The sequence below is a fragment of the Taurulus bubalis genome (genome assembly GCF_910589615.1).
Source record: "Taurulus bubalis genome assembly, chromosome: 6".
Lineage (NCBI taxonomy): Eukaryota > Metazoa > Chordata > Actinopteri > Perciformes > Cottidae > Taurulus > Taurulus bubalis.
In genome coordinates this window covers 4,445,618-4,460,751 of record NC_136594.1, presented here as the reverse complement: position 1 = coordinate 4,460,751, position 15,134 = coordinate 4,445,618, and the positions used below count along the sequence as shown (strand labels likewise).

At 44.2% G+C, this 15,134-nt stretch overlaps 1 protein-coding gene across 1 annotated transcript in view; it reads right to left on the bottom strand.

Annotated features, from left to right (window-relative positions):
- Window positions 1-646: 646 nt before the first annotated feature.
- The window catches only part of meis1a (Meis homeobox 1 a), a gene marked incomplete at its 5' end in the record, with an annotated part of 43,112 nt that continues 28,624 nt past the window's right edge, over window positions 647-15,134 (bottom strand). The window contains 4 exons of the mRNA XM_079219926.1: window positions 647-1,192; window positions 5,758-5,867; window positions 6,797-6,886; window positions 9,260-9,318. Of these exons, the coding sequence (XP_079076052.1) occupies window positions 5,815-5,867; window positions 6,797-6,886; window positions 9,260-9,318 (202 nt within the window). The 3' untranslated portion in view covers window positions 647-1,192; window positions 5,758-5,814. The remainder of the gene's footprint in view (window positions 1,193-5,757; window positions 5,868-6,796; window positions 6,887-9,259; window positions 9,319-15,134) is intronic.

The following is a 15,134-nucleotide window of genomic DNA, read 5'->3' as shown; positions in this document are numbered from 1 at the left end:
AGATTGGGAAGTTCCCAACCTGAAAACCTTAAAGCACAACTTATTCTCTCTGGATCTCTAAGGGTTCATCTTCATCTTCATCATCTTCAGACGCTCAAAAAGCTGCACAACAACATTTTTTTTTAATTAGTTTTGTGTGTTGAACTGATTATTTGCACGTTACGAAGTGTTTACCAAACTTCACTGACCACACGCTCTTCCCTTATAAATAAAAGATCAAATCATTTGACCCATTCCAGGAAATGTCGTAATAATTAATCGTCTCTGGTGGAAAATTATTTTGAAATTCTTCCAGGAAATGAGCAGAAAAGTAGAAAGACCCGTAAAAAAGAAAGCGTCACTTGAAAGATGACATTGGATTATGTTTTTTAATATAAAACATGAGTCCCCTAAAGTATACAGTCACAAATGTTGTCGGGTAAAAGGTAAAAAAACAACTGGAAATACAGGTACTTGTACCCATAACTCCTCCCCTCAGCACCAGGAGAACCTCATAATGAAATACTTCCACGAATCGAGGAACACATTTGCATCACTTTTTTTATTTGTATTATTATTTTGGAACTCAAAAGGTTTGTGGGACTCGAGGGAAGATAGAAGTCTATGAAAAAAAAAAAAGACAAACACACACAGTGTGAAACGTGAAACAGTAAAAGTCCTTTCCTTTAAAACAGTATATTATGCAAAAACAACAACAACAACAAAAAAGGCGGCAGCAGAGCTCTTGTGGCGACTCGTCTCTCGGTCATGTGACCTCTGCCGTCCATCTTTTCAGAGCTTCGGCCTCTTGGAAGACGCGTTTCAAACCAACGCCTCCGGGGGGGAAATACAGACATCAGCTTCGAGTCGATACGAGTTCAACTGCTGGAGAGGAAAAAGAGGAAGTTGGAAGCTCCGCCGGTGTCAAAATGTCCACTTCAGGCTTCCGTAGTTGTCGTCCAGAGAGGAGGTCGGAGGTCGGAGGCTGCCGACGTCACGGGAAAACGATCAAATCCAGAGACGCCACGTCACTGAGGACACGCAGCTGCTCGTTATTCCCTCCAGGGTCTCCGTCTGTCCCCCGCTTGTGTTTGTGTGTGTGTGTGTTGGATTTCAAGCCACGCGGCGTCTCTCGGCGGCCGTCAGGTGTTTCTCCTTACAGGTAGTCGCCCGGAGGTCCTGCTCCGAGGCCTGCGGACCGGCTGATGGAGTCCTGCGGAGGAGAAACAGATGGCGGCGCGTCAACAGGAAGTCCGGTCAAAGAGAAACAACTGAGCTGAAGAGGAGAAGCGTTTCTTGTCGTTTTTTCATTCTTGTTGTCGGTGAGAAAGATAGCAACGTCCTAGTCGATGAAAGTCACCGGAAACGGTCCGGAAACATTCATCGCAGGTCGTGAAACACAAGAGACAGGGTTCATACACATTGTGATCAATGGGTTTCATGACTAACCTGTTAAGCCTAGGGTAAATATAAAAGTTATATCAGGAAAATCAAGAAAAAAATCATGGTATAAATCCCTCCCCCCCAAAAAAACAAACATGTTAGGTATCAAATTAAACATAAAAATCAGGGCTACAATAATATATAATCCCGATGTAAAACCTCTAAACACAACTCAAACAATAAATAGGATTAAGGGTTAGGGCTTAAAGGGCTACAACAAATGTCCATGACAAACATTTAGTGAAATCTGGGTGTAAACAGTAAAAAGTGAGTAAATGTAGTATTTAAACTAACAATGAGAACACAAAGCATACAGTAAACCTTAAATGACACAAATGAATGAGACAATAGTTTGAGTTTTAAAAGCATATTCATTATTTCAAACTCAGCGTAAATGAACGTCATGAACACATGAATATAACACATTTACATGACTTTTACTAAACTTTTGGGGATTTTTTTTTTTCAAGGACTTTCCCAAGCCTGGAAATAACCATTTTAATATTCCATGACTTTTCATGAAGATAAGAAAGAGCTTCCTGGATCCCGAGGGGGAAACCGCTGTGCAGCAGCTGCTGCAATGCAAAGTGGGAAATAGTGGAAATATTAAGTGTAAATCCCAAATGTATGCAAAGTCCACCAACAGGTTAACAGCGAGGATCAAGCTGGGCTGCAAAAAGACATGTCAATAATAAATAGGATGTAAATATTTGTTCTAGAAGCTCCTGAGTTTCCACCATTACATTTAGTTTTTGTTACGTTTCTTATTATGGCTTTACTGGTTTATTCATCATGTTTTTTACTTCACACATGTGAGCAAATCTACTCAATTGAAGATTAAAAAAACATTTTTAGCCGTTTTAAAATGTGTTAAAAAAAAAAGGGGGTCAAAGATTGAGGCTCCAGTTCGGAATAATTTTCCAGAAAAAGCTAATGAGGGAAAAGAGGCCAAATTGATTATGGAGTGGTCATTTCCTCGTGTGTGTGTGTGTGTGTGTGTGTGTGTGTGTGTGTGTGTGTGTGTGTCTCGGCTGCATGCATGGTTGCATCAGATCCCAGCTGACAGGTGTATTGTTTCCCGGGAGCCAGAAGCTCAAAATGGCCGAGGGAAGAAAGAAACGCTTCTTCTGAAGACTCTTTAATTGTCTTCGGTCTGAGTGATGTTGCCGTCTGACTGACCACATTTTAGGGAAACCTCTCCTCCTCCTCCTCCTCTTCCTCCCCCATCTCTACCTCCTCTACACTTCCTCTCTACACATTAACATCCTCTTAATCTCTCCTCCACTGCCCCTCCTCCTCCTCCTCCTCCTCCTCCTCCTCCTCCTCCTCCTCAACTCCAGCTTAATAATGAAAACTGCTTACGGAGTAATTGGACTCCGTGTAATCAAATAAAGAGATGAGAGCGTTCTGCGTCTCTCGCTAATGATCAGTTCGTTAGAGCGAATGTGGAGAGGATCTCAGAGGATTAATTGACCTTTAAATCAGATGGAAATGGCTTTAATTAGCGAGGAGGAGCCGAGAGGACCGGAGAGGATGAGAGAGATGTTTTGACGTCTTGTTTTTGTCCATTTTTTTACAGTGCTCTGCCACTTGAAGTCTATTGTTGTTCCTTTAAGCCGTCTCGGACGAGAAGTCATCAAATACATAGAAAGATAGACATTTAAATATGAGAGAGATCATGTGATGTGACCGAAAGCTCCAGAACTGCCACTAAAGGGTCTGACAGTGAGAGTGCTCAGCTGGAGGCAGTGAGTCACTTTATCTCTATATTTCTTTACATTTTGGTGAACTGGCGCCTTAAAAGTCTCCCTGAGTTTATACTAAGCATGGAGGCGGACAACATTACTACTTTACTGCTTTTGATGCTTAAAGAATGGCTGATTTACATGTTTAAAGTTGATTTATGGACATTTATCTACAATAATATCGTGCTTTCACGATGATTGATGATAGCATTGATATTTTTTTTTAAATATATTGACGTATTTAGGTGTCATTCTTGAAGATTTTAATTGAAATGAATGAATGTTTAGTCACTATCTTTCAAACACAAAAGGTGACTGAGCCAACTGATGAAAGTATTGCAATATTTATATATTTGCAGTATTACAAACTGAATGTCTGTGGCTGCATTACGGTCGTTCTCCATTTAATAAATGCTGAAAACTTGAAGCTCATGAATCAACAAAAATCCTTTTTTTTTTTGAGCGAGTTTTGACGTAAACCAGACGAGACACACACACACACACACACACACACACACACACACCCTGAGTAATGTCATTTTTAAACGCTAAGAGCGCCACAAACTCCACCACATCCATCGTGTTGCCTTGGAGACAGAGATCTAAGAGATGCTGAGATCATTCTAAACCTGGACAACAAACATAAGAGTGACGCGGTTAAAGGCGCACGCGACTCGCGCGGTTAAAGACGCGCGCGACTCGCGCGGTTAAAGACGCGCGCGGTAAAAGACGCGCGCGGTTAAAGACGCGCGCGGTTAAAGACTCGCGCGGTAAAAGACACGCGCGGTAAAAGACACGCGCGGTAAAAGACACGCGCGGTTAAAGACACGCGCGGTTAAAGACACGCGCGGTTAAAGACACGCGCGGTTAAAGACTCGCGCGGTTAAAGACTCGCGCGGTTAAAGACTCGCGCGGTTAAAGACTCGCGCGGTTAAAGACTCGCGCGGTTAAAGACTCGCGCGGTTAAAGACTCGCGCGGTTAAAGACTCGCGCGGTTAAAGACTCGCGCGGTTAAAGACTCGCGCGGTTAAAGACACGCGCGGTTAAAGACACGCGCGGTTAAAGACACGCGCGGTTAAAGACACGCGCGGTTAAAGACACGCGCGACTCGCGTGGTTAAAGACTCGCGCGGTTAAAGACACGCGCGACTCGCGTGGTTAAAGACTCGCGCGGTTAAAGACACGCGCGGTTAAAGACACGCGCGACTCGCGCGGTTAAAGACTCGCGCGGTTAAAGACTCGCGCGGTTAAAGACACGCGCGACTCGCGCGGCTAAAGACACGCGCGACTCGCGCGGTTAAAGACTCGCGCGGTTAAAGACTCGCGCGGTTAAAGACACGCGCGACTCGCGCGGTTAAAGACTCGCGCGGTTAAAGACTCGCGCGGTTAAAGACACGCGCGACTCGCGTGGTTAAAGACTCGCGCGGTTAAAGACACGCGCGGTTAAAGACACGCGCGACTCGCGCGGTTAAAGACTCGCGCGGTTAAAGACACGCGCGACTCGCGCGGCTAAAGACACGCGCGACTCGCGCGGTTAAAGACTCGCGCGGTTAAAGACTCGCGCGGTTAAAGACACGCGCGACTCGCGCGGTTAAAGACTCGCGCGGTTAAAGACTCGCGCGGTTAAAGACACGCGCGACTCGCGCGGTTAAAGACACGCGCGACTCGCGCGGTTAAAGACACGCGCGACTCGCGCGGTTAAAGACTCGCGCGGTTAAAGGCACGCGCGGTTAAAGGCACGCGCGGTTAAAGGCACGCGACTCGCGCGGTTAAAGACTCGCGCGGTTAAAGACTCGCGCGGTTAAAGACTCGCGCGGTTAAAGACTCGCGCGGTTAAAGACTCGCGCGGTTAAAGACTCGCGCGGTTAAAGGCACGCGCGGTTAAAGGCACGCGACTCGCGCAGTTAAAGACACGCGACTCGCGCAGTTAAAGACACACGACTCGCGCGGTTAAAGACTCGCGCGGTTAAAGACTCGCGCGGTTAAAGACTCGCGCGGTTAAAGACTCGCGCGGTTAAAGACTCGCGCGGTTAAAGACTCGCGCGGTTAAAGACTCGCGCGGTCAAAGACTCGCGCGGTTAAAGACTCGCGCGGTTAAAGACTCGCGCGGTTAAAGACTCGCGCGGTTAAAGACACGCGCGGTTAAAGACACGCGCGGTTAAAGACACGCGCGACTCGCGCGGTTAAAGACACGCGCGGTTAAAGACACGCGCGACTCGCGCGGTTAAAGACTCGCGCGGTTAAAGACTCGCGCGGTTAAAGACTCGCGCGGTTAAAGACACGCGCGGTTAAAGACACGCGCGGTTAAAGACACGCGCGGTTAAAGACACGCGCGACTCGCGCGGTTAAAGACACGCGCGGTTAAAGACACGCGCGACTCGCGCGGTTAAAGACTCGCGCGGTTAAAGGCACGCGACTCGCGCGGTTAAAGACACGCGACTCGCGCGGTTAAAGACACGCGACTCGCGCGGTTAAAGACACGCGACTCGCGCGGTTAAAGACATGCGACTCGCGCGGTTAAAGACACGTGACTCGCGCGGTTAAAGACACGCGACTCTCGGGGTTAAAGACACGTGACTCGGGGGACTCACGGCGGTTTGGGCGGGACACTGGGCGTGTCCTCTGGCTGCAGCGTGGTGGTGGTGGTGCTACATGTAGTGCCACTGGCCCTCCACGCCCATCCCCACACCGCCGATAGGACCTGCAGGAGCAACACACACACACACACACACACACACACACACACACACACACACACACACACACACACACACACACACACACACACACACACACACACACACACACACACACCATCAGAATCAGAATCCGTTTATTTACCAGGAGTGTTTACACAAAAGACAACAACAGTGCAATAGATATTAAATTAAGTATAAGATAAAGTGCTCGGACAAACGGATAACATTAATGTAAAGTGTATGTTAAAGTGACGTGTGTTTAAATATGAAGTGAAGGGATGTGACCGGTAAGAAGGTCTGGACCCGATCATGTCAAAACATCCCAGCCGTCAAGTCAAGTTCAAGCACAAAATACAAGGTATTTGTACTTAACTGTCGTATTTCCTTTTAATTGTACTTTATATATTTCGACTAGTTGTTGGATGTTTGTGACAAACTGAAGGATGAATTGTTTCCTTCATGTGTTGATAAAATCCTCTTACTTCTTCAGATGAATAAAGTATTTTAAAAGCCTTTCATGGGCTTCAATATGATGCATTGATGTAGATTAAACATTATATAAAGACATTTTACTGCACTATGAGTACTATTACTTTGATATTTAAGTACCTACTTTTAAGGTGAATGTAGGACTTTTACCTACGTAGTATTTTCACCGTGTAGTATTAATAATTTTACTGAGGTAAATGATCTGAATACTTCCTCCGCCCCGGTTTGTCCCACCGGTGGTAAAAACACATCAATAGTTTGTTGGTGCAGCTTTACACTTTTTATTGTATTCCAATCGTATTTCAATAACTCAGTTAAATACCTTTGAAATAAGAAATATTAAAATGCACCCAATATTCAACTGAATCCCAACAGTCCACAACAACATAAGGTATGAGGTTGAATTGTGTGTGGGTGTGTGTGTGTGTGTGTGTGTGTTTACCAGGTGGTCTGATTCCCATGTGTGTCTGTCCGTCCATAACGAAGCTTCCCATTGGCTGACCATCTGGGCCGTACGGTCCTGTATGGCCCACTGTGGACAGGGGGGGGGGGATTATTCATTTTAATTATCTGGCTGCCTGCTGTCCCACAGTGATGACATCACTAACACTCACACTGCGAGGCTAAGGACGGTCTGACAGCTGCCGTCTATCACATGCTACTCCTTCGTGGAGAGAGATCGGCCATCATGGCCACATTTACTTTAACGTTACTGTTGCTATTCCTGCTCCCCTGAGGATGAACAACAATGACTTTGGTGACCCCTGACCTGTAGACTGTTTATAAGAAATGGACGTAGTCACTGTGAAGTCAACCGTTGGTCATTTTGAAGCCTTTGAGTTCGTCATTTCGTCCGTCGCCATCTTGTCTTTTTGCAACCGAGCGATACAACTCACTTTCATGAAGTGAAAACACACAATAAAAGAATGCAAAAACTATACGACAACTCCCAGACTGGACAACGCTGTAGCGCCCTGTCAATCACAGTAAGCCCCGCCCTCAAGCATACACTAATGACCATCATTTACTAAATGAACATCATGCTGTATTGAAGAAGACTTGAAACTAGAGATCTACTCATGTCAAGTAGAGTCATTTCTATAGACTCCAAAAAATGCTGCACGTTTACAGTTTTCACAGACTATCATCTTAAAATGCTGTAGTTTATGTTTTATATTGGTTTCAGATTTAAGTTCAGCATAAAGTCTGAAAAAAATCTCTTCTGTTTTGTCTAAACTTGTTTATGCTGTAGTTTATTTCCCTCTTTTTCATCCGGCGTCTGATCTTCAGAGGGAGGAGAAGAGGAGGAGGGAGGCGGTCATTAATCAATGATGAGATGACTGAAAATGAAATGCATTCATCCTCGCGGGGGAAATTAGCTCCATAAAGTTTCATCCTAAGGGCACGGGAGGGAAGTTTTTTTTTTCAATCAATCTACATAGTCACATTCCCAGGATCCAGGTCTTTAACAGTTTCTCATCGCCCTCATTCAGCCGTGCATCGCCGCTTTTGTGTGGAAGTCAGCTGCGGGGTAAATGCTAACAAAGCTCAGGGGCCAAAAGGCTAGCGGTACTTTAGCCCCGCTTTAGCCCGGCTCCTATTTGTTTTAATCCCAGGTTAAAATGTTCAATGGAGTGGTCAGTCAAAGCGATTAGCGTCTTTGTCTGGAGCTAATCCTGCTGGGGTTTAGAGGCCATTCAATCCTGGAGTTTAAGCTTCTCTGTTTCGCTTTAACACACCGAGGAGCCAAGAGAGCAAAAGACAGAGTGAGCAGGGGGGAGTTTCACCAGTGAGGCTTTTTAGTGCGTCTTACTGCTCAAATTCAGGCTGCAGGAGTGTGTTTACATGCACTTAGTATTCCAGTTATGATCAGGTGTTTGGAGTGTCCCGGTTTGCTCATGAAGACGTCAAATTCTGATTTCACAAATTTGAATAAACCCCCTTTTCTCTACTTAATGGTATATCTTACCCTAAATCTAAAGCTAATGTAAATCGTGGCACATTGGAAAAATCTTTTTATCAGCACATTATCCGAGTTATTGGATCACATAAGCCCGGAAAAAAACGTTCAAACCAATCTATCATGGAGGCACATTTCCTCTTTGCTATCAAGGTATCCAAAACACACACTGGCATCACCAACAAGTGGACCAAAATTAGGGCATTCCCTCAGACCGTCACTCGGTTCTTCTGCATGGTTGTGTATGTCTGACCCTTTCTGATTGGACGACACCAAACCATCTTGAGAAGAAACACAAGGCTGCATTTTGGACTTGAAACCACAGACAAAAGGTTGAAGAATGCATCTGTGTTACGATATCATTAAAGCAAAGCTCATCAATCACGTGAGGTAGGTCCCCCCCCCCCGAGTGAACAAAACCACCAGCGGTTCCACAATGCAGTTCATCAGCGGGCCATGTGGGACGCATTTCAATCTTTTTTTATTTTTATGTGACCACCGTAGCCAGAACTGTTACAGAAATACAACTCTTGAGATCTGAGACTCGAGAGTTTTTCTGCCAAACGGCTAATTTATCGACACGCGAAGCTTCCAAAATCACAGCGTCTATTGTTGTTTACACTTTCAGGGCTTGATTTGCTTTTTCCCCCACAGACAAACTGTTAAATCTCAAATGTCAAGACTGTACAACTATTCACTGGCCACAGCATCACCATGCATTATGCATTATGGAGAAATAAAGCTTTGACGAATAAAAATAGGTTGAACAGAAGGCCGGCAATAGCTCTTTTTTTTTAAGCATGTGAATGATTTAAATCGAAAGATTATGAGATTTCATCATCAAAAGCAAAGCATCAAAATTACACCGTGTTACTCTTAGGTCTAGATGTTGATGGCAGATGCAGATCTGGACCGGAGAGTAAATATAAAAGTATAAAAACTTGCCTGCTCTGTTGGACTGGTCGATCATGGGCTGAACGATCCGCCGCCTCGCATTGATGAACCTGAGAAACAGAAGGAGGGAGGAGAAGGTTTAGAAATGAGGAGCAGCAGCAGTCTGGAAGGCTGCAGAGAAACTCTGGTTCACTGTGGGACATTGAACGCCTCGCTGCACACAGAAATATCACAAGTTTCTCTCACAGGATTTATTTCCCGTTTCTTTAACGTGACGGGAAGAAAAAAAAGGTGCAAATCACAACATAGAGATGAAAAGTGCTTTATCGACCACCTGGAACATTAAAAGCGTATTTGAGCTTCAACGTCCGGATCTATCAGCACAGAGGAAAATCCAGTTGCTAAAATATTGCCGTCAGGTCCAAAAAGAAAGATACATAATTATCTCACCTAGATTGTTATATTGGGAAGAAAACATTTTGGGGGAAGACATTTTTTTTCAACAATTTGGGGAACATACAATGATAAAAAAGTCATTGTTTTTTAAAACAAAAATAACTAATTTTGTAGCGACATGATTAAAACCAAGAAGCAAAGGAAACCAATGGTTTAGTCACTAAACTGGTTTGGTTATCTATCGCCAACAGCTTTACTTTAGCAGCTAAACTTTAAACATATCCGAAGGTTTAGTTTACAACACTAACATTTTAAACTCGTCAGTTATTGCAGTTTGGTTTCAGTAAGCATAGAGTTCACGTTAATAACTAAAAAGTGTTTTTATTAGCCAGGAATCCTGTGGTTCATTTTGGAACATTCATTCATTCTAATGCAGTTTGATTTCCTAAATTCAACAGTTCAGTAAGCAGCTAACTTGAAAACAAAACCAAAGCTGTAGAGCAACAGCTCCAACTACGTCCCTGTTTACCTCATCGGCCAACGCAGTTTGGTTTCAATGAGCAAAAACATTCGGGCTAGCAGCTAAAAGCGTTTCATTTCATTTTAGCCGCTTGAATTCAGACACCCGTTAGCTAGAAGTCAGCTTTAGCAGCTAAAAGTTAAACATAGCCGAAGGTTTAGCTTAAAACGCTAATATTTTGGTCTCGCCAGTTAATGCAGTTTGGTTTCAGTAAGCTTAGAGTTCACGTTAATAACTAAAAAGGTTTTTTATTAGCCAGGAGTTATTATCCTGTGGTTCATTTTGAAACCAGGATGTTAGACCAACAGCTAAAACGTTGGAACATTCATTCTAATGCAGTTTGATTTCCTAAATTCAACAGTTCAGTTTAGCAGCTAACTTGAAAACAAAACCAAAGCTGTAGAGCAACAGCTCCAACTACGTCCCTGTTTACCTCATCGGCCAACGCAGTTTGGTTTCAATGAGCAAAAACATTCGGGCTAGCAGCTAAAAGTGTTTCATTTAATTTCAGCCGCTTGAATTCAGACACCCGTTAGCTAAAAGTCAGCTTTAGCAGCTAAAGCTAATACATTTGCCAAATCCAATGAAGCTGTTAGCTTGGCCATCTGCTAGCCAATGGATACCCAGCTATATTTGGTACCACTTCAGTACACGTTCTGTTGTGGTTGAAGTGTTATTCCACGGTTAACACAGGAGGGTTTGTACAGTATTTCTTAACCAAGTTACGACAGAAAAGTGTGAACCGCACTGAAACCGGTCTGTGATGGCTGCAGGCGTCGGGGGCCGCAGCAGCGGTGCATTCATACATGTCCCCTTCTAAGTACACTCTTGAAAGCCATCATCCTGGTATGCGTGACCCATGACCTGGCACCTTCTGTGACCCCCCCACTCCCTCCTTTAACTCCCCCATATTCCTCCCCTCCGCAGAGGAGCGCTCTGGTCTTCCTCAGCTTAAAGCCTTCTGAATCGCCTGTCGACCCCTCCTGACCCGCCCCGGAGTGAAAGCTCTGTGGTTTCCCACTTGATTTATGTCCCCTACAACCACCTCCACACCCTCACCCCACCTCCTCACCCCGGGGGAGGGATAGTTCCATTTCAACTTGTTCGGAAAAAGAGGGAGGAGAGGGGGGGTACCAAAAAAAGAAGTGGGGGGGCGACCCTGTTTCCTTTTCAGGAAAACAAAAGCCAGAGCAGCCTTTTCAGGGAGTAAAAAAAAAAAGGCTAGCAGGAGGAGGAGGAAGAGGAGGAGGAGGGTGAAATACAGAAGAGTTTAGGAGGATCAGCTCCAACAGGAAGCGGAACAACTTTCACTAAAATGTTTGACATTATCGGGTCTCGCCGGAGTTTCTGACAAGACGCAAAGAATGTCCTCCCTCAGCGCCGCGTGAGGCTTTAACTGTTTGAGACTAAATATACAAAGTACCTTTAAATAAGGAGAGAAGAACCCGTTGGGCCGGAGAGAAGAGATGCTGGTTCCTTTTGTAAAGACTGAACAATGTCACAAGATAATTAAAAGAAGGAAGACTAATGAAGAAAACATCTGTTGCACTAACTTGTGTTTTAAATGTTTGTTTTTTATGTTAATACTCTTCACAAATCCTTCAGATGAGACAGGCGAAAAATTCAAAAGGAGAAATTACCAGTTGACTTGTTCATGACGAGGGATGTGATTTTAAAACGATTCATTCCCGGGATGACAATTTAGTTTGATTCAAACTCAGTGTGTGTTTATTATTTTCATATTCGTTGGATTATTCATTTGCTAGAAGAACAATTACAAAGTTGCTAAAGTTTAGGTGGAAACAAAAGGAGAAGAGAACCATGTGACCCTCTGTTTTTAACCTCCATTAAAGAGTCGAGAGCTTCACCCATTCATGACCCCTTCACACCGTGAGACTGAGTTTACAGCTGTCAACCCATAAACACACACACACACACACACACACACACACACACACACACACACACGCACACACACACACAAAAAGACATTGACCATTAGTCCCCCAATAACACACTGAGGCTCATTCTTCTGCAGCCAGACGGCCCATAAACTGCGACACGGCACCCAATACCGTTTGTATCAGGTCTCTTTTTTTTTTTCCTTAGTAATTTCTTGTATTTATTTAACCTTTATTTGTCCTGGATGGTTCTGTTAAGATTTAAAATCTCTCCTCTGGTGAAGACGTTGCTCAAACAGTCCATTCGTCTCGTTTGTTGGACCCTTCCACCTCCAACCCCCCTACCAAAAAAAATCTTCTTTTTGGATATTAAACACCTCGTCATTGCTCCAACTGTTGCTTAGTCACATGGATCGTTTTAATGTGTTTGTCCGCCACGAAAAAGGAACTTTATTGACTTATTTTCACCCTGAAGGACACGAAAAAACAACAACAGATTGTATTTTGTGACTATTTCATGATACTGGGCTGGTTTCTCACATTAAAACACAAATAACAGACACAAAAACACAAATTTAAAGCAACGTCGGCATCGTCATTCACGGTGGATTCCACACAGTTTTTTTTTCCCACAATCATTTTTCATTCCCATAGATCTGTGATCGAAAAGTTGCACTGAATCTTGATAGGATTAAATAAACATTGTGTTCATGCTACCATCTTTGGACTTTATATTTTCTTTTCTGTTCCTCCTCTGAGGCGGCAAACATCGACCTCACGACTAAATCTTTTGGCATTAATTTCCCAGTTAAATATATTACACTGGGAAACTAAAACAGAACCCTCTGGTTGCAGGAGGAGGAGGAGGAGGAGGAGGAAGAGGGTGTTTGCTCCTCTCTATACAGTCAGTCTTCTCTCCTGAGGTTTTAAACAAAGCTGCTACACAACCACAATCACCAAACACACACACACACACACACGCTGACACACTGCTTGTAAAACAGTCAATAAGCCCCGCCCACCCTGGGTGTCACTCTCAGGTCAGTACGCCACCCCTCCCTCCCTCTCCTCTCTCCCTCTCCTCCCTCCACAATGGTGTGTTTAAATAAACCAGTCCAGCTGTTTGCCATGAAAATGCCATTTACACCATACTGCACCCCTCACACACACACACACACACACACACACACACACACACACACACACACACACACACACACACACACACAAATCAACAAATATGAAGAAAAAATGAAGACCAAAAATGTATATGAACATGATTCAATTCATTTACCTTTTAATTTCTTTATGTTCAGATAAAGGTGAGGAGGATGAGGAAAGGAGAGGAAACAAGGAGAGGAAATACAAGTAAGCAAGGGAAGTAAACAAGGAAAAGAGATGAAAGGAAGCAAGGGAAGTAAAAAAAAAAAGTAGAAAGGTGGAAACAAGGAGAGGAGGGGAAATATAAGGGAGCAAGGGAAGGAAACAGGGGGAGGAGATGAAAGGAAAGGAGGGTAAAACAAGGAAAAGAGAATAAAAGAGGAACCCAAGAAAATAATGAGAGGAGGGGAAGACGTCATCTGTAAAATTCAAGCAGAATATCTAAATTACAGTGAAAATTAACCAATGCCATATCAACCAGTTAAGAGCGCACACACACACACACACACCCCGTGTGATCCCCAGTATAAAGCGGCGGTCGGATCAAAGCTTCGTTTACAGCCTCCGTCTCTGCTAGCTCGTTCACTCTGAATCTGCAGAATCAGGGAAAACACTGCGAGCGGCTCCAGAGGCGTAACCACGGCAACTGCCAAATATTCAGAGAGAGCGGGTCGGGCTAATGGCATCGGTATACACACACACACATCACATCAGGACCGGCTGTTTAACAAGTCTGAAGGTGTTTCCACTCAGTCTGAATTCATGAGAAATATTTAAATTTGTGCGTTTTTGATTCTGTGAGATGAAAAAAAATTGCAAAGAAAATTACGTTCAAGCGAGTTTGGAATCGTTTCTCCTCTTGAAGAGTTAAAAGCAGCCGTTAAGAATCCTTCTGATGTTTCTGAAACTTGCCAGATTCATTCAGAAAAAAAAAGTGATTCTAAATGATATAAAAAATAATTTTAAAAATGATGTCATGATACAGAAAAAGGCCTCAGATTATTAGACTGAGTCAACTCTTCTGCTGTTTATAAATCATGCAAAAATACATGTGGATGTAAAATCTGAATACTTAAATTCCTCTTTTTGTTTCACAAGATTGATCAAGTGCGGTTTAAATTTTCCTCTCCAAATCATTTGTTGACGAGTCCTCTGCGATGTCAACAAATCAAATAATTTCCCAGAACCTTTTTGAATTCACAAAATCGCCTCCGACTTCGAGGAGCCAATGAGGAAGAAGTGATGCTTGTGTTGGAGGTTGGTCAGGAAGGTCAGGGTCTTTCTTTACGTCCACAACAATTAAAACTGGAACCAGGTTCTGAATTTGCAATGCGGGTTCCCTGAAAGCTTCCTGGAGAAGCTCACAAAACGTTGAAAAGAAAACACAGTGGAAATGGCTTTAATTGGCTAAAACTTGAAAAAATATCAGTCCTTTAAAACATACATAAACATAAAACACTCAGTGTTGCTAACTTTTCCCCAATACGGCTAAATCTAGCGAGGAAGTCGCCAAAACTGACACCCCGTCCTGTCGGGCCTCTTCTGAGGCCACTCCCTCCTCTGAAGCCACTCCCTCCCTCTGAAGCCACTCCCTTCCTCTGAAGCCACTCCCTCCTCTGAAGCCACTCCCTCCCTCTGAAGCCACTCCCTCCCTCTGAAGCCACTCCCTCCCTCTGAAGCCACTCCCTTCCTCTGAAGCCACTCCCTTCCTCTGAAGCCACTCCCTCCCTCTGAAGCCACTCCCTCCCTCTGAAGCCACTCCCTTCCTCTGAAGCCACTCCCTCCCTCTGAAGCCACTCCCTCCCTCTGAAGCCACTCCCCCAAAAACGATCATCCTGAACGCAAACAACCAGCATGCCTGGTGTTCGTTCTCACTGCCAAGACGGGCATCGGATTACTTTTCCTCTTTTTGTCGGCGCATTAAAATGTGTCTGAATATAAAAAGATA